At 38.8% G+C, this 18388-nt stretch overlaps 1 protein-coding gene across 2 annotated transcripts; it reads right to left on the reverse strand.

Moving 5' to 3' along the window:
* Positions 1-3082: 3082 nt before the first annotated feature.
* On the reverse strand, positions 3083-14870 carry LOC133563464 (tumor susceptibility gene 101 protein-like). 2 transcript variants are annotated; one of them, XM_061917601.1, is made up of 11 exons: positions 14800-14870; positions 14487-14551; positions 11316-11403; positions 10787-10852; positions 10420-10583; positions 9085-9211; positions 8899-8956; positions 8637-8731; positions 5235-5437; positions 4916-5155; positions 3083-4084 (listed from the first exon to the last, which is right to left on the reverse strand). In XM_061917601.1, the coding sequence occupies exons 2-11, from the start codon at positions 14526-14528 to the stop codon at positions 3995-3997; spliced, it is 1173 nt and encodes a 390-aa protein (XP_061773585.1). In that variant the 5' UTR covers positions 14529-14551; positions 14800-14870; the 3' UTR covers positions 3083-3994. The 2 variants fall into 2 exon arrangements, with proteins under 2 accessions (XP_061773585.1, XP_061773584.1); XM_061917600.1 differs by having other exon boundaries at positions 14487-14855.
* Positions 14871-18388: the final 3518 nt, after the last annotated feature.

The following is an 18388-nucleotide window of genomic DNA, read 5'->3' on the forward strand; positions in this document are numbered from 1 at the left end:
TGAAGTTCAGCTAAATTTGTTGGTTTTCTAACATGGACTTGTTTCTTCAGCATTGTCCACAAGTTTAAGTCAGGACTTTGGAAAGGCCATTCTAAAACCTTAATTCTAGCCTCATTTAGCCATTCCTTTACCACTTTTGACGTGTGTTTGGGGTCATTGTCCTGTTGGAACACCCAATTGTGCCAATGACCCAACCTCCGGGCTGATGATTTTAGGTTGTCCTGAAGAATTTGGAGGTAATCCTCCTTTTTCATTGTCCCTTTTACTCTCTGTAAAGCACCAGTTCCAGTGGCAGCAAAACAGGCCCAGAACATAATACTACCACCACCATGCTTGATGGCATGACTGGTGTTGATAGGATTAAAGGCCTCACCTTTTCTCCTCTAAAAAAAATTGCTGGGTATTGAGGCCTAACAGCTCCATTTTTGTTTCATCTGACCACAGAACTTTCCTCCAGATGGTCTTATCTTTGTCCATGTGATGTCAGATGAAACAAAAATTGACCACCCATAATGACCATGAGAAGTCTTTCATAAATGTGCTAAATTATTACGGGGTTTCTACAGGTATCAGTAAATCTAATTTAATGGTTTGTAATACCGGGCTTCACGGTGGAAGAGGGGTTAGTGCGTCTGCCTCACAATACGAAGTTCCTGCAGTCCTGGGTTCAAATCCAGGCTCGGGATCTTTCTGTGTGAATGCGTGGGTTCCCTCCGGGTACCCCGGCTTCCTCCAAATTCCAAAGACATGCACCTGGGGATAGGTTGATTGGCAACACTAAATTGGCCCTAGTGTGTGAATGTGAGTGTGAATGTTGTCTGTCTATCTGTGTTGGCCCTGCGATGAGGTGGCGACTCGTCCAGGGTGTACCCTGCCTTCCGCCCGATTGTAGCTGAGATAGGCGCCAGCACCCCCGGCGACCCCGAAAGGGAATAAGCGGTAGGAAATGGATGGATGGATAGTTTGTAATACCGTTTTTAATGCCACTTTAAAAAAATATATATATATCCTACTGCAGATAGTTGTACATAGTCAAAAGCTTACAACTGTCTGTAAAGACAAAATTGTAAGCATGTGACAATGATAATATTGAATAGTTTAAAAGTTTGGATTAACTATATACTTAGTGGATAAGAATTGGCATGTATTTGTATTTTTTTTTTTTTTTTGCCGTAGCAGCAGCTGACAGTTTTGCCAGTGACAGCAGATGTTGCTTTGTTGGTCACGCCAAAATAAATTTGACATTTGGTCCAACTTGTGATTAGCTATTAGCATTTGTGATTTCACCACATTGATGCCCATTGAGGAAAGTTTGGAGTCTTTCAGCAAACGTTGCAGAATTCCTCTCTGAGTTTACAATGGACGGGCTTTGACCAGGTTTTGAAAAGTTAGCCAGCCAGCCACTTTTGCTGAGATTTGCATTGACATGTATTCACTATCTCGCTCTGCGATGAGGTGGCGACTTGTCCAGGGTGTACCCCGCCTTCCGCCCGATTGTAGCTGAGATAGGCTCCAGCGTCCCCGCGACACCAAAGGGAATAAGCGGTAGAAAATGGATGGATGGCACTTTCTCGCTTTCGGCGAAGCTTAAGCACACTCACAAGATAGAAAAAATATAATAAAGGGGTTTTGAACTATTTTTTAAATTTTGCATATCATTGACAATGTTTCCCTTTTTTATCCATTTTCAGTCGTAAATAAAGATTAGCACAATCCTTATCCTAATAATAAGAGTCAATGGTGGTGCCTTTATTCAGCCCATAAAGCCCTTTAACTAAGAATTACTTGGTCAATATTATATACCCATAAGTCATTTCCATCCATCCATTTTCTACCGCTTGTCCCTTTTGGGGTGGCGCTGGAGCCTATCTCAGCTGCATTTGGGCGGAAAGCGGGGTACACCCTGGACAAGTCGCCATCTCATCGCAGGGCCAACACAGATAGACAGACAACATTCACACTCACACACTAGGGCCAAATTAGTGTTGCCAATCAACCTATCCCCAGGTGCATGTCTTTGGAGGTGGGCAGAAGCCGGAGTACCTGGAGGGAAACCACGCAGTCACGAGGAGAACATGCAAACTCCACAGAAAGATCCTGAGCCCGGGATTGAACCCAGGACTACTCAAGACCTTCGCATTGTGAGGCAGACGCACTAACTCCTGTTCCACCGTGCTGCCCCCAGCCACAAACTGGAGGATACGTTTTTAATCAGGATACAATTTGAAAAAGTTAAAATGTTTTATGGAATACTTAACGTTGTACGAGGAATGCTAATGATGCATTTGTTTGGAAATGGATGACTGATTTTAACATTTAAGACAAAGACACATCATATATTGATATTTGCATCCTTTAGAGGCATTTAAATAGGCTGAGTCAATTTAACATTTTGAATAAATCATATTTTACACCCTCCAAGTTGTTTAAAATAGATACAGTAAGCAAGTTGCGTATAAAGTGTCAGGCAGCTGAAGGAACTCTTATTCATTTACTGTGGGAATGTCAGCGAATAGACTTGTGGTCTAGGTCACGTGAGGTGTCTGCATCACGAGAGTTGCCAACATTAAACAAATTAAATTGAATAAGGCTGTCACATAATAAAATGTGGGAAAAAGTAACCAGCTGTGAATACTTTTAAGATGTACTGCAACAAGATTATTGTTGACTGTATGGGAAAAGTCCTTCCTCCTTACACGTATAAGTGAGCTAAAAAATGATTTTTGAAGTCCTCCCATTTCCTATCTCAATAAAAATGATACAATATGTGTAGACACAATTTTATCATGTTCAGACTTCATTGCATTGCCTGTAAAATATTAGTTTTTATTTTAAAAAAATGATTGCAGAACTGATTTCCTTGTGAAAAGAGATATCTTTACTCTGTATAGACAATTTTGACTTGTTTCGATGAGAAAATGGATCCAGTCTATAATTTTGAAAAATTGTGAATTTGTGAAACCTCTTAAATCAAAACTAAGTATTGATTTCCATCACATTGATTATCTTATAAAAACAACTTAACTACACATGTATCATTTTCTCTACAATACAACCACTATGATCAATAACAAGGTAGAGATAAACGATCGCATCAGATTTATTTTTATTTGAACTGATTTACATAAATCTACAGATACAAAAGATGGTCTATGGCTGAACTGGAAAAACAAAAATAACAGCAGATATTCTATCATACATTTCAAAGTGCATTTAGTAGAAGGCTAAGTTAAATGAGGTGTTTGTCATAACTTAACTTTTGATTAGTATAATAAGTTTTTTTTTGTACCCACAAACACTTGTCTTTTTAGATGACATAAAAACAGTTTATCACTGACTTACTCAGAAAAATAAGAATGGACAGCAAAAAGAAGAAAGATGTAGAAAGAAAGAACACTGTACAGAACAGAAGAGCTACTGTACATGATTAGGTAATGCAGCCAAACAATCCAATTGGAGGGCTAACCTGAGCAGCTGACAAATACGATGAAAAACTTCACACTATTTGGACGAGGAAGGGGAGAAGTGAAAAATATTTTTAAAACATATAAAAAGCCTTGTGAACTTGGCCCAGGCTGTATGCCGCACTAATTTAAGGTACTTCCTAAATGGCTGCCTCGGGTATTTATATCAGAGCTTAACCTTTTCATGATGATGAGGGCTATCCATTAGCCAAGCGCCCCCAATATTTTGTGCTTACTCGACAAACACCGGCTAAGAAATACTTATCGGAGCCCGTGCGTTTCCCTGTAGTGCAACACAAAACAGGCTCCTCTTTATCAGTATGTGTAAGAAGTTAGGCATCGTTTGTGTAAGCCACAGTACACATGATGGTGTCATGGCCGGGTCACAAGTCCAAGTATTTGGTCTGATCAAGTGTACGAGTCGTCTTATGAACATCTAAACAGCTCGGTGGCCCGATAGAGATGAGATAGAACAAAGAGGAGCAAGGAGAGGAACCAGAGAAGACGTGAGTGTTTCCTGCTTGTGTTGCTCAGTAGAGGTCACTGAGGCCGGCAGTCTTGCGGGCTTTTTGCATGAGGGCACGGAGCTGGAATTGCTTTCTGGACAGAAGGCGTACGTGCTACAACAAAAGAGAATATGAATCAACATTGATGAAACCACAGAAGATTACAATGTGTGTTGACTAGGGCTGGGAGATATACTCGATATATCGCGGGTTTGTCTCTGTGCGATATAGAAAATTACCATATTGTGATATTTGAGTATACGTTCTCACGCAGTTGCTTTTAGCTGCGGGCATTACACTACAGGCTCTTCCCACTCCTTCTTGTGTCTCCTTCTCACAGAGTGTAAGCGCACCTTCTTACATACGTCACATACGTATACGCCCTCGCCCAGCAGAGAGGTAGCAGACTGGGTAACGTTAGCTGTGATGCTAGCTTAGAGGTACGAGTGGTAATACGAGAGGAAGAAGGTGCGAATCTGGTAACAAATGAAGGAAGAATTAATTCCTAAGAAAAACAGCAAGGGGTCCATCGTCTGGCGGTGATTCGGCTTCAAGCGGGAAGATGTCGAATAGACAACTTTAATTAGTCAAGTGTGGGGCACAAGCGTTGCTACCAAAAGTAGCATTACTGCTAATATGTAGCATCATTTGAAAAGTCACCTGCTAATAACTGTTTAATAAATACAGTTTTGGTCAATTGACTTAGTTGTGGTTTCCCTCTCTGCATGAAAGTTTAAACTGAGCATATATTAATGCAGTATGAACAAGAATGTTTTAATGTAGACACACAGAATCATCAAACTGCTGTGATTATATGTATCAAGTGTTGATTCAAGGCTAAGGCAAAATATCGAGATATTTATCGCGTATCACGATATGGCCTAAAAATATCGAGCTATTAAAAAAAGGCCATATCGCCCAGCCCTAGTGTTGACATTGTCACACCTTGAGAAAAACTTCCAGGTCTATGACCCCCCTGCGGAGGGCCTCTCCCAGGTAGAAGATGGTGTCTTCGATTGCATTTTCCTCGGCGTACAAGTTCAAAATCTGTTTGTAAAGAGGGGCTGTGGGCACGATGATGTCATCAATGTCATTGTTCTCTGACTGGTTCTCCATTTTCTCGAGAGCATCACTCAGCTCCTCGTCTTTACGCTTCAGCAGCTCGATGTTCCTGTCAACTTCAGACTGGTCCAGAGAGAGTAAAAAGTGTGGCCTGATGACACCACATCACATGTCCAATGTAATATTGACAAAAATATCTTACCACTTCCTGGTCTAATCGTGAGATCATATCCTCCAGTTTATGATGGCCCTTCTTGAGGTCTTCTTCTGTCCGCTTGAGGGCGTCCAACTCCGCCTGAGCCCTGTCCATTTCCTCCTTCATCCTCCAGCGGAGCTTGTCACTAACAGCTGAGATCAGCGATGCACGAATGGTGTCCTCACCAATGGTGCCGTCTCTGTTTGAGCCTAAACGATGCCATTGTTGTGTTAAAACTTATCAGTTACATGTATGCATGGGTAGGTTGGTTCCTTGTTCCTTCTACTTGCTTTTAACAAATGAAAACATCATATTTGCTTAAGATTAAAGATGCAACAATTCATCGTTTGAATGTTTGCTTTATTGGTGTTTTCAATTAATAAAAATGTATAAAATCCAGACTGCTCCAATGGAGCGCACACATGAATGTTGCACCCACGGTAATTTAGGTCACTGCAGGGTTTTGAGCTGTGTGTGCGTGTGGCAAATACAGTGGAGTGCAGAGAGAGTTGGCTCAAAGAAAGAGGAAAAGGAAAGCAAAGGGCCCAAATAAGACGAATGAAGCTGTTGAAGGTTTTGAAATGACTTCAAATTGACAAAGACAATCATCGTGTTGAAATGTTTGCACTGTCTATCTAATAAAGCTGACATTTCACAATAGCATTACATTAATAAAGCAGCACATTATCCAAAAGCATCCAGTATATTTAAGAGCAGGAAAGAAGGTTAAAGACTATTTTGAGTAACGCCATCTTATATGTTTGATTTGGAAAAGCAATGTTTTATTCAAACACATGTGAGGACATGTTAGCATTTAGTTTGTACAATGTGTCAGTGCTAACATGTTTTGTCCAAAAACCCTAAAACCCTCCTTCAATGAATACATTTTCTAATGTGTATGTAATTAAATTGTTTAATAAATTGTGGTTTGTCCATGCATACAAAGAAAGAATAAAAGTAATCGGAATAATTGTTTTTATTTAAAATATTTAAAAACTATAGATGCTAGAAAGTGTTTAATTTGATTACTGTAATAATCGCCATAGTAATCGATTACTGAAATATTTGATAGCTGCAGCCTTACTTAAGATGTCTTTAAAGTTTAAGCATTCAATATACAATATAAGTAAAGACAACAACATTGACTGAACAGCGAATTGCTACTTAATATTATTTTATGCAGGTAGAAATAAGAAAGCCTGTGTTCAGAGACAGCATTACAGCAAGTGTAGTACTTGGATCAGCACAACAAATGTCAGAGTTGATTCAAATAGTATCCTTTTTCTCCACTACTAAATATAGGAGACCATCAAAAGCCCCCCAGATAGCAGATGGGTCAGCAGCAATTCACTGCTGCTCCCAGGTTCAGTCTTTGTGTGGAGTTACAGTTACATGCCCAAACAGAGAACACACAGCCAGAGAGGACTATCTGCCTCCAGACATATACTGTACATCGCTTTGGCCTTTAATGTGCACAACTCTCATTACCTCAGGTGACCTTTCACTGGCAGTTCAGCATGCCACCAAAGTCAGGCAGAGGGTGAGAGCCTTAAGTAAAAAGGTCACATGTCTGAAAGTGCTGCTTATCTGATAGGCTCAATTTTATCAGTCATATACTGTATCGCAATGTTATAACACAACAGTGGGACCTTTTTTCTTCTGTGGTTTTGTCAAAAAGGTATATTTGTAAAAGTTTTTCCTGCGCATTAATTTATTTGGTGTGGACCTTCACAAATACTGTCACTATATTTCGATTAGGGCTGTCAAAAATAACAAGATAACACATGTGAATTATCACAAAAAATACCACAATAATTAAGTATATTCACAGAATGTCCAAATTTTAGTGTCTTTTTTGAATAACTTTAAATTATTACAGCCAGTAACAATGCAAATACAAAAGTGTGATTACCGGTAATCTAATTAAAATAATTATCACTAGTTGACAGCACTAATTTAGAAATATTCTACTACAGTTATTTTTAAACTGTGGTATGTTATCTAGTGGTACGCCAAAGAATCATTTGATTAAAAAGTACAGTGTTTTTATTTTCCTATATTCAGAGATACTGTTCTAACGATGTGTATTAAAGTGAAGTGAAATATATTTCTATAGCGCTTTTTCCTCTAGTGACTCACAGCACAGAGCTTTACATAGTGAAACCCAATATCTAAGTTTTACATTTAAACCAGTGTGGTTGGCACTGGGAGCAGGTGGGTAAAGTGTCTTGCCCAAGGACACAACGGCAGTGACTAGGATGGCGGAAGCGGGGATCGGACTTGCAACCCTCAAGTTGCTGGCACGGCCGCTCTACCACCCGAGCTATAGCGCCCCACATTTGTATTGTTACAGTACTAACTCTAACCACTACTCAGTGGCCTAGTGGTTAGAGTGTCAACCCTGAGACTGGAAGGTCGAGTCATACTAAAGACTATAAAAATGGGACTCATTACCTCCCTGGTTGGCACTCAGCATTAAGGGTTGAAATTGGGGGTTAAATCAACAAAAATGATTCCCAGGCACGGCCACCGCTGCTGCTCACAGCTCCCCTCACCTCCCATATGGTAAACCCAGTGTGTGTGTGACAATCATTGGTACTTTAACTTAACTTTACTACAGTGGCCAAAAATATTAAATATGTTTGTTAAGTAAAACATCTGCCTTTATTTTAAAAATGTTTACATTTACTATATTTGTACTCCTGGTCCTTATAATCGATAGGTCAAATAGCAATAATTATTGATATCGGCCGACAAATAACTTACATCGTGATGCAGTTACAAGCCATATCGCTCAGACTGAGTTTCGATACAATTTATTGACTTATTTTAAACATACATATTTTGAAGCAACTTTATAAGAAGTGCCATCTTCATACAAACAACCTAATTAACATTTTGGTATTCGGATCTTTCATTAAAAATGAAAGACAGGAAGTGTTTTGTGAGGTTTGCATTTACTCAGTAATCAAATACATAAATACATAAACCAAGGGTGTCCAAAGTGTAGATCATTGCTTGTTATTTTGTTAATGGGCCTGCGGAAAATTGCAAAAATAAAAAACACACAAATAATAATAATTTAAAAAAACCTAAAAGGTACGATGTAACAAGAACAAGCTGAAATTTTTATATTACCCACTAAAAACACACAGGTTTGACATATATATATATATACATATATATATATATATATATATATATATATATATATAATATATATATATATATATATATATATGATATTTTTAGTAAAAATAATTAAATGTTTAAAAAATATATTAACATGCACGCATAATAATTATATAATGTTTTGTTTTTTTGGGTGAAATAACTATATTATTATGCTAACTTCAAATTCACCAGGCAAAGGGAATACTATTCAATTACAGATGTTAGATTACATACCCACTGTGGACACAGGAGTTTGTGCGGGGTAGTGTGCAGGACCAGTAGTAGTTGGGTAAGAGTTCCCCCCAGAGTACTGGTAACCTGGATAGTTTCTGTAAAAGAAATGACACTTATATTTTATAACCACACATTATTATAGCACCTGATATAAGATAAGACTGTATTCTAGTGGCTCTGGTGAGTTATACTGCTGTGCAAAGCACACAAGAAAGGGCTGGTCAACTGACAAATGTGTGCATGTCATTGTGAAACATCTTACCCTGCGTTAGGATTTGGACCATAGGGAGAAACTGCAGGCATTCCAGGTACATAAGAAGCTGGAAGAAGGGTTCACAATCATGTATGAGCATACAAACACCTTTCACTTATCCAGTGTTATGCTGTGGTCAATGAGCGCCACCTGGTGTTAAAGGACATACATGAATCATAAGGACAAAATGCTTACGATTAGGAGGTCCAGCAGCTTGGAAAGCCTGGTAAGGCGCTTGGGTGGTAGGGCGAGAAAACACAGGGGGCTCTTCTCCAAACACCACAATCATCACCTGAATAAGTCCATACAGTTCTGACTGAGGCTGGAAAACAAACAGTAAAAGATGGGTGACGTGTCCATTCAAAACACAAAAAATAAACTTCTAAGCAGTATATTTATTAGCATTTTATATGTCATGTGCCAACTTCCCATGTAGCATTATTTAACAACATTTTTTTTATTTGCTAGTCTATATGTACATTTGCTGGCTCACTAATAAACTGCACAAGATCTATTTATTCTGTTATTGGTGCATTTAGAATAGAATAGAATAGAATGGACTTTATTGTCAATATATTTGCATATAACGAGATTGAGGACTCCAATTTAAGGTGCGGTAGTGGGAACAAATATGGGCACAAAAGGTAATAAAGTAAAAACTAACAATTGAAATAAACAGACTACTAACCAATAAAAATAATAAGCAGTCCTGTACAATATACAAAACACTATAGAAATACAAAATACTGTACAACATTAATACATACCGTATTTCCTTGAATTGCCACAGGGCATATAGTATGCGCCTGTCTTGAATTATTGCCGGGTCAAACTCGCTTCGCAAAATAATTAGCGCATGCTTAGTATTACCATCTGGTCAAACTCGTGACGTCATGAGTGACACTTCCTCTGTCATCATTTTCAAAATGGAGGAGGCTGATTTCAATACCGTTAATTTGAAATCACATAAAGGGAAGAAGATTAAGAGCTATTCAGTAGGATTTAAGGTCCAAGCTTACATCACACTCAAATTTTTCTGAATGCCTTTGGTAAGTGCCGGAGTGAGAAGAGGTTTTAAAATAATTAGCGCATGCTTACTTTTACCGCATGCTTTTGGTAAGCGTATTGATTGATTGATTGATACTTTTATTAGTAGATTGCACAGTACAGTACATATTCCGTACAATTGACCACTAAATGGTAACACCCGAATAAGTTTTTCAACTTGTTTAAGTCGGGGTCCACGTTAATCAATTCATGGTAAGAGTGAGAAGAGGTTTTAAATTAATTAGCGCCCTGGCGACAATTCAAGGAAATACGGTATATGTACATATTTCATCAAGCACAACTGCAAATACGCAAGAGATGAAACACAAACATTAAAAACGTTTTGTTTATTTTATCGCAGTACTTTACAACTATTTAAAACATGTGTAAACAGGTCACAATTGTAGGAGATTGTCAGCAGGCAAAAAAGCAGAACCACTGCTGATTCTAAAATATCAAGAAATCTGTTGGCTGGTTACTTACATGCTTCCACTCATGAAGATAGGGCAAGTAGATCTTTCCATTGGCATCGATATGTTTCCCAGTTTTGATCATCATGGTACTTGTAGGTTTAACAAAACAAATGGGAGGGTTGAAGGGGTAGGTGTCCAGTAACCAAAGACATACTGGGATGTTGTAGATGTTGCCTACAGTAAACACACAAACCCTTGATACGTTACAAACGCATAATCACATCCATGATCCCATCATTGTAAACCCCAGTTCTACTTGGTTAAGATGCTATGGTATTGGGTCTTATTGACATCTGAAATACAATTCGAAGAAATCATGAAATAAGACTTTTACAGATAAATAAAGTTACCCCAAGTTTTGTTGAAAAAATGTTTACCTCTGTAGGTAACTGGAACTGTCCCTGTTAAACTCATCAGGTCTCTTGTGGAGCCATCGTTGAAAACTGAAACACAAGAAACTCAATGATGAAAGAATAATTACATATAGTCAGTCACCTTAAAAAGACATTGTGCAGTGGAACCTCAGTAAGACTGACCGTTGTGCAAATCAGGCTTTAACCAAAGCTTAAAAAAATAGATCTCTAAGGTTGTACAAAATTTTGGAGTCTCAAAAGAAACTCAACTAAGCGAGCAACACTTGATATCCAAAAGAAAGGGCAGCTTTAAGCCAGCATGGCCCACAGTCATATAATTAATTTTACACTTGTATGATTCTTAAAAATGTTAAGGTATTAGCTCAAACTATTGACTCTGCATTTATTATAGCATTTGTGGGTACAGTTTAACCATAAACAGCTTTCCACGACTCCATTATTTTGACTAGTACCACGGAACTGATTGGGTTGGCCCAAAGAGGTTCCACTGTATGTCTCTAAAAGTTGATTGGTAAGAAAAGAAGATCGATACCATAACCATCCATAACCGGCTTTAGGTCTTTGTACTGAGAGATGACGGTGGTGATTTCACGAACTGTCAGGTCCCTGTACTTGTATTGCTGCAATATGACAACATAGGACAAAAATGAGGACAGTGTGTACATGAGTTGACAGACAGTCTCATCAAACAAGTAAGGAGTGTTTTAATTACTAGTTCACAAAACGTGTTTCCTTGGGTGACTTATACACTTCTCACAATCAGGTCCAGACAAAAAAATCATTTTATAAATATTAAGTGACCAATTTTGTGTGTCTGTGTTTAAATTCACATTTTTGTCAGCAAACCAAATAACACCAACAGTTAAGCATTACATAAAAAGTTAAGTTTGGTAATTTTTTTAACTACTTGAAGAGCACAGATGTTGATGACGTAGATCACATTTTCCTGTAAGTGACTTGACTTGGGTATGATTTCTCGAAGTGCCATTCATTAATCAACAAGTGAAACGTTACATCTAAAGATCATACAAATGTATACCCGAAAGTAAATTTGCAATGCTTTACATGTACTTTAAAACGTATGTCTACACATCTGTCTTTTTAATCCTGAAATATAAAGTCAATCCGAGCATTGAAATATGAAGTCAATCTGAGCATTGAAACATGGTTGTGCGAGCTAAAACGGTCTGTCTAAAAAAGCAAATCCACGAAAATTGTGAAACATTTCATCTAGAAAAACTCCACTATGGTCAGATAGTATCATACTAAGTATTAATCGACTGGTATGATTTTTTTTCAGGGCCGATATAGACTATTATTATTCAAGGAAGCCGATAACCAATATTTGGAGACGATTTTAATTTGCAGTAAAACTTAGCTAAACACAGATAGTATACATTAGTAACCAACTGAAGTCAAAGTTAAAAAAGTTAAAAGTATGATAGTCACACACACACTAGGTGTAGCGAAATGATTCTCTGCTTTTGACCAATCCCCATGTTCACCTCCTGGGAGGAGAGGGGAGCAGTGAGCAGCAGTGGTGGCCGCGCTCACGAATCATTTTGGTGATTTAAACCCCAATTCCAACCTTTGATGCTGAGTGCCAAGCGGGGAGGCAATGGGCTCCATTTTTATAGTCTTTGGTATGACTCGGCCTTCCAGTCTCAGGACGGACTCCTCTGTAGCCACAAGGCCACTGGGCCGGTTTTAGGTTGTTTTTTTAACAATATTTTCCGAGTGGGGAGACGCTAACCTTTGAGAACCACTGCTCTATTGTACTGGATAATTGAAAACAAAAAAGCGACTGATTCTTGAACTTCAAAGAGTCGAAGCCCCCTTAATATTTGGCCTATCACAATGATTCAAGTACCATTAGAAACTTTTTTTCCAAGGTCTTTAAAATGATATCATTTGCTTTGAGCTATTTTGCATTTGAATTTTTTATCACGTACCTGCAAATGTAGGGTTGCTAGCACAAACTTAGTAAAGCCATAAATAGAGATGTCCGATAATATCGGACTGCCAATATTATCGACCGATAAATGCTTTAAAATGTTATCGAACATTTTCGGCATTGGTTTCAAAAAGTAAAATTTATGACTTTTTAAAACGCCTTTGTACAGAGTAGAAAACAGACGTAAGGAGAAATACAGACCGCCAATAAACCTTACAGGCACTGTCTGTGCGTGCCTGACCAATCACATAATACCTACGGCTTTTCACAAGCACAAGTGAATGCCAGGCATGCTCGGTCAACAGCTATGCTGGTCCAGCTGAGGGTGGCCGTACAAACAACTTTAACACTGTTAGTAATATGCGCCACACTGTAAACCCACACCAAACAACAATGACAGACACATTTAGGGAGAACATCCGCACCGTAACACAACAGAACAAATACCCAGAAACCCTTGCAGCACTAACTCTTCCGGGACGCTACAATATACACTCCCCGCTACGTCCTACCTCACATCTCAACTTCCTCATGCTCTCTCTGGGAGAGCATGTCCCAAATTCCGAGCTACTGTTTTGAGGCATGTTGAAAATAAAAATGCACTTTGTGACTTCAATAATAAATATGGCAGTGCCATGTGGCATTTTTTTAAATAACTTGAGTTGATTTATTTTGGAAAACCTTGTTACATTGTTTAATGCAGTGGTTCTCAAAGGAGGGTACGCGTACCCCGGGGGTACTTGAATGTATGCCAAGGGGTACGTTAGATTTTTTTTTTAATATTCTAAAAATAGCAACAATTAAAAAATCCTTTATAAATATATTTATTGAATAATACTTCAACAAAATATAAATTTAAGTTCATAAACTGTGAAAAAAAATGCAACAATGCAATAGTCAGTGTTGACAGATGGATTTTTTGTGGACATGTTCCATAAATATTGTTGTTAAAGATTTTTTTTTTTTTTGTGAAGAAATGTTTAGAATTAAGTTCATGAATCCAGATGGATCTCTATTACAATACCCAAAGAGGGCACTTTAAGTTGATGATTACTTCTATGTATAGAAATATTTATTTATAATTGAATCACTTGTTTATTTTTCAACAAGTTTTTAGTTATTTTTGTATCTTTTTTTTCAAATAGTTCAAGAAAGACCACTACAAATGAGCAATATTTTGCACTGTTATACAATTTAATAAATCAGAAACTGATTATATAGTGCTGTATTTTACTTCTTTATCTCTTTTTTTCAACCAAAAATGCTTTGCTCTGATTAGGGGGTACTTGAATTAAAAAAAATGTTCAGAGGAGGTACATCACTGAAAAAAGGTTGAGAACCACTGGTTTAATGCATCCAGCAGGGCACCACAAAAATTAGGCATTAATTCCACGACTGCATATATCGGTATTGGTTGATATCAGAATCGGTAATCAAGAGCTGGACAATATTGGAATATCGGTTATCGGCAAAAAAAAACATTATCGGACATCTCTTGACATAAATATTGAATTGGCCGTAGACGTCCCAAAATACATTAATAATCCACATTATTACAAGTTACACTAACATATAGTGCATTGTACAATAACAACAAAGATGATCTTAGGGGCGTTAGACAGCGTTTGGACATGTTTATTTGATAAAACAACAGACTTGTTACACAAACACCAGGAAACGGGTTTCGTTAACGCGAGCTAACATGCTAACAAGTTACGAGAGCGAGCAAAAGCATCAAAACGGGCTTACCTTCAACATCTTTTTCAGGGCGCCATCGTTAACAACCGCCATTATTCCTGGTGGTTAACGGACACCTGGTAAAAAATGAGAAAAAGCGTGACTATTCGGTGAAACGGGTGACAAAATGTGAAGCTTGCTAGCAGGAATTTAGCGAATGCTAGGCTAATGTTAGCATAGCCCCCAGTAGGACCAAACCAAACGGGTTACGCCCAGTTAATGGGTATCAATGTTCTCGTTGTTATTCGAAATCTAAACATTAAAGGGACGCATTAAAGCGTTAAAATGATAAAACTAATTTCGGAAAAAGAAACAACAAATTGACCTGAACTCAAATGGCCGTGCGTCAACACAAACTACTTCCTGAATTCCCACCTGACATTTCCGGGGTAACCGATGACGTCATTATTGGGAAAAACTTGAACAACTAATACGTTTACAGAAAACGTTCGCTGCTGTTGTTTTTGATATAATGTGATGTTGTGTAGCATTTAATTACATTATTGAATGTCTAACTATAACTAACTAACTAACTAACTAACTAACTAACTAACTAACTAACTAACTAACTATGTCTAAAGGCCTACTGAAACCCACTACTACTGACCACGCAGTCTGATAGTTTATATATCAATGATGAAATATTAACATTGCAACACATGCCAATACGGCCTTTTTAGTTTACTAAATTGCAATTTTAAATTTCGCGCCAAGTATCCTGTTGAAAACATCGCGGTATGATGACGCGTAAGCGTGATATCACGGATTTTTAGCGGACATTTTGTTGCATCCCGATCCCAGCTATAAGTCGTCTGCTTTAATCGCATAATTACACAGTATTCTGGACATCTGTGTTGCTGGATCTTTTGCAATTTGTTCAATTAATAATGGAGAAGTCAAAGAAGAAAGATGTAGGTGGGAAGCGGTGTATTGCGGCTGCCATTAGCAACACAAACACAGCCGGTGCTTCCTTGTTTACATTCCCGAAGGTGAAGCTTTACTATGGAACAAAGCGGTAAAGCGAACATGGTTCTTGACCACATGTGAACCGGCAGGTTTAGGTGAGAAAATTGTGGTGATAAGTCGGCTCTTACCGTAGACATGAGTGGAGCTTGCGTCGGTCCTCGTGCACCTGTCAAAGAGGCAGCTGCTGACTCTCTTGCCTCCTCCGACCGGCCGCCCCCGAACGTGGGATGCTTCCACCGTGGAGGGGGGGGGCTCAGCCCGGCCCGACCGGCTGCCTTCGCTTCGCCTCGTCGAGAAACGTGGCTTCCCTCAAAGACACTGGTGGCCACCACACCCGTGGCCACACCCCTCCGACTTTCAGGTACGACTATATAATCTCACTAAAACACTAGTAACACAATAAGCAGATAAAGGATTTTACAGAATTATCCTAGTAAATGTGTCTAATAACATCTGAATCGCTCTCACTGCCCTGTGTTTTTTTTTTCTTTTTTTCTAGTCCTTCATTCTCACTATCCTCATTCACGAATCTTTCATCCTCGCTCAAATTAATGGGGAAATCTTCGCTTTCTTGGTCCGAATCGCTCTCGCTGCTGGTGTCCATGATTGTAAACAATGTGATGATGAGAGGAGCTCCACAACCCGTGACGTCGCGGGCACATCGTCTGCTACTTCCGGTAAAGGCAAGGCTTTTTTATTAGCGACCAAAAGTTGCGAACTTTATCGTCGATGTTCTCTACTAAATCCTTTCAGCAAAAATATGGCAATATCACGAAATGATCAAGTATGACACATAGAATGGACCTGCTATCCCCGTTTAAATAAGAAAATCTCATTTCGGTTGGCCATAAGTTAGTTATTCAAAACATTGTATTTAGTTTTGTTTAAATTGGATAGGGGAATACTAAAAAAAATATGTTAATTGTTTGGATTATACAAAGTACTTTTCATCACAAGAAGAGGGTATCAAAATATAGCACAGGTGCCAAATAAGGTGTATCCCCCATACACCACAATTATATAATGCACGCATTCTCAATGGCCTACTGAAATGAGATTTTATTTAAACAGGGATAGCAGGTCCATTCTATGTGTCATACTTGATCATTTCGCGATATTGCCATATTTTTGTGTGAATGGGTGAATGTGGGAAGTAGTGTCAAAGCGCTTTGAGTACCTTGAGTTAGAAACGCGCTATACAAGTACAACCCATTTACAATTTATTTATTTATTTTCTGCTGGATCTACTCTCTAGTTCAGTGTTTTTCAAGCACTGTGCCGCGGCACACTAGTGTGCCGTGAGATAAAGTCTGGTGTGCCGTGGGAGATTATCTAATTTCACCTATTTGGGTTAAAAATATTTTTTGCAAACCAGTAATTATGATGTGTTGTTGTTGAGTGTCGGTGCTGTCTGGTGCTTGGCAGAGTAACCGTGTAATACTCTTCCATATCAGTAAGTGGCAGCTGGTGCTAATTGCTTTGTAGATGTCGGAAACAGCGGGAGGCAGTGTGAAGGTCAAATTGAGTCTAATGCTTAAACCAAAATAAACAAACGGTGAGTGCCCCTAAGAAAAGTAATTGAAGCTTAGGGAAAGCTATGCAGAGCAAAACTAAGAGTAAAACTGAACTGGCTACAAAGTAAACAAAAACAGAATGCTGGACGACAGCAAAGACTTACTGTGAAGCAAAGACAGCGTCCACAAAGTACATCCGAACATAACATGACAATCAACAATGTCCTCACAAAGAAGGATAAACACAACTAAAATCTTCTTGATTGCTAAAACAAAGTAGATGCCGGATATATCGCTCAAAGGAAGACATGAAACTGCTACAGGAAAATACCAAAAAAAGAGAAAAAGCCATTAAAATAGGAACAATAAACTCCAAATAAGTCAGGGGGTGATGTGACAGGTGGTGACAGTACACCTACTTTGCGATAACGACTTTTTACTGTCAACTGAGTTTCGTTTTTTAATGATGTCTGCTGGTTTGTGTGCCTTTGGATTTTTTCAATGCAAAAAATGTGCCTTGGCTCAAAAAAGGTTGAAAAACACCTACTCCGTGGCCTAGTGGTTAGAGTGCCCTCCCTGAGATCGGTAGGTTGTGAGTTCAAACCCCGGCCGAGTCATACCAACGACTATAAAAATGGAACCCATTACCTCCCTGCTTGGCACTCAGCGTCAAGGGTAGGAATTGGGGGTTAAATCACCATAAATGATTCCCGGGCGCTGCACCGCTGCTGCCCACTGCTCCCCTCACCTCGCAGGGGGTGATCAAGGGGATGGGTGAAATGCAGAGGACAGATTTCACCACACCTAGAGTGTGTGTGACAATCATTGGTACTTTAACTGTTTAATCATTGGTACTGTTGCCTTTTTTTTTTTTTTTGCTGCAGCTGTTACATATACTGTAATAGTGTACATGGTAATTGTTATATATAGTATATATTATATACAAATATAATATAATAATATATTAGTATATATTATATACAAATATAATATCCATCCATCCATTTTTTACCGCTTATTCCCTTTTGGGGTCGCGGGGGGCGCTGGCGCCTATCTCAGCTACAATCGGGCGGAAGGCGGGGTACACCCTGGACAAGTCGCCACCTCATCGCAGGGCCAACACAGATAGACAGACAATATTCACACTCACACTCACACACTACGGCCAATTTAGTGTTGCCAATCAACCTATCCCCAGGTGCATGTCTTTGGAGGTGGGAGGAAGCCGGAGTACCCGCAAGGAACCCACGCATTCACGGGGAGAACATGCAAACTCCACACAGAAAGATCCCGAGCCTGGATTTGAACCCAGGACTGCAGGACCTTCGTATTGTGAGGCAGACGCACTAACCCCTCTGCCACCGTGAAGCCCAAATATAATATAATAATATATTAGTATATATTATATACTGTATATGTAATACGTAAAAATGA

Source organism: Nerophis ophidion, linkage group LG12 (assembly GCF_033978795.1).
Source record: "Nerophis ophidion isolate RoL-2023_Sa linkage group LG12, RoL_Noph_v1.0, whole genome shotgun sequence".
Classification (NCBI taxonomy): Eukaryota; Metazoa; Chordata; class Actinopteri; order Syngnathiformes; family Syngnathidae; genus Nerophis; species Nerophis ophidion.

Excerpts from the sequence above, each read along its gene's own strand:
- LOC133563464 (XM_061917601.1), bottom strand. The coding sequence starts at position 14,528 with ATGGCGGTTGTTAACGATGGCGCCCTGAAAAAGATGTTGAAG. Across the intron at positions 11,404-14,486 it reads CCCTGAAAAAGATGTTGAAG|CAATACAAGTACAGGGACCT; the intron begins GTAAGCCCGTTT and ends GTCATATTGCAG. Across the intron at positions 4,085-4,915 it reads ACCTGGAAGTTTTTCTCAAG|CACGTACGCCTTCTGTCCAG; the intron begins GTGTGACAATGT and ends CTTTTGTTGTAG.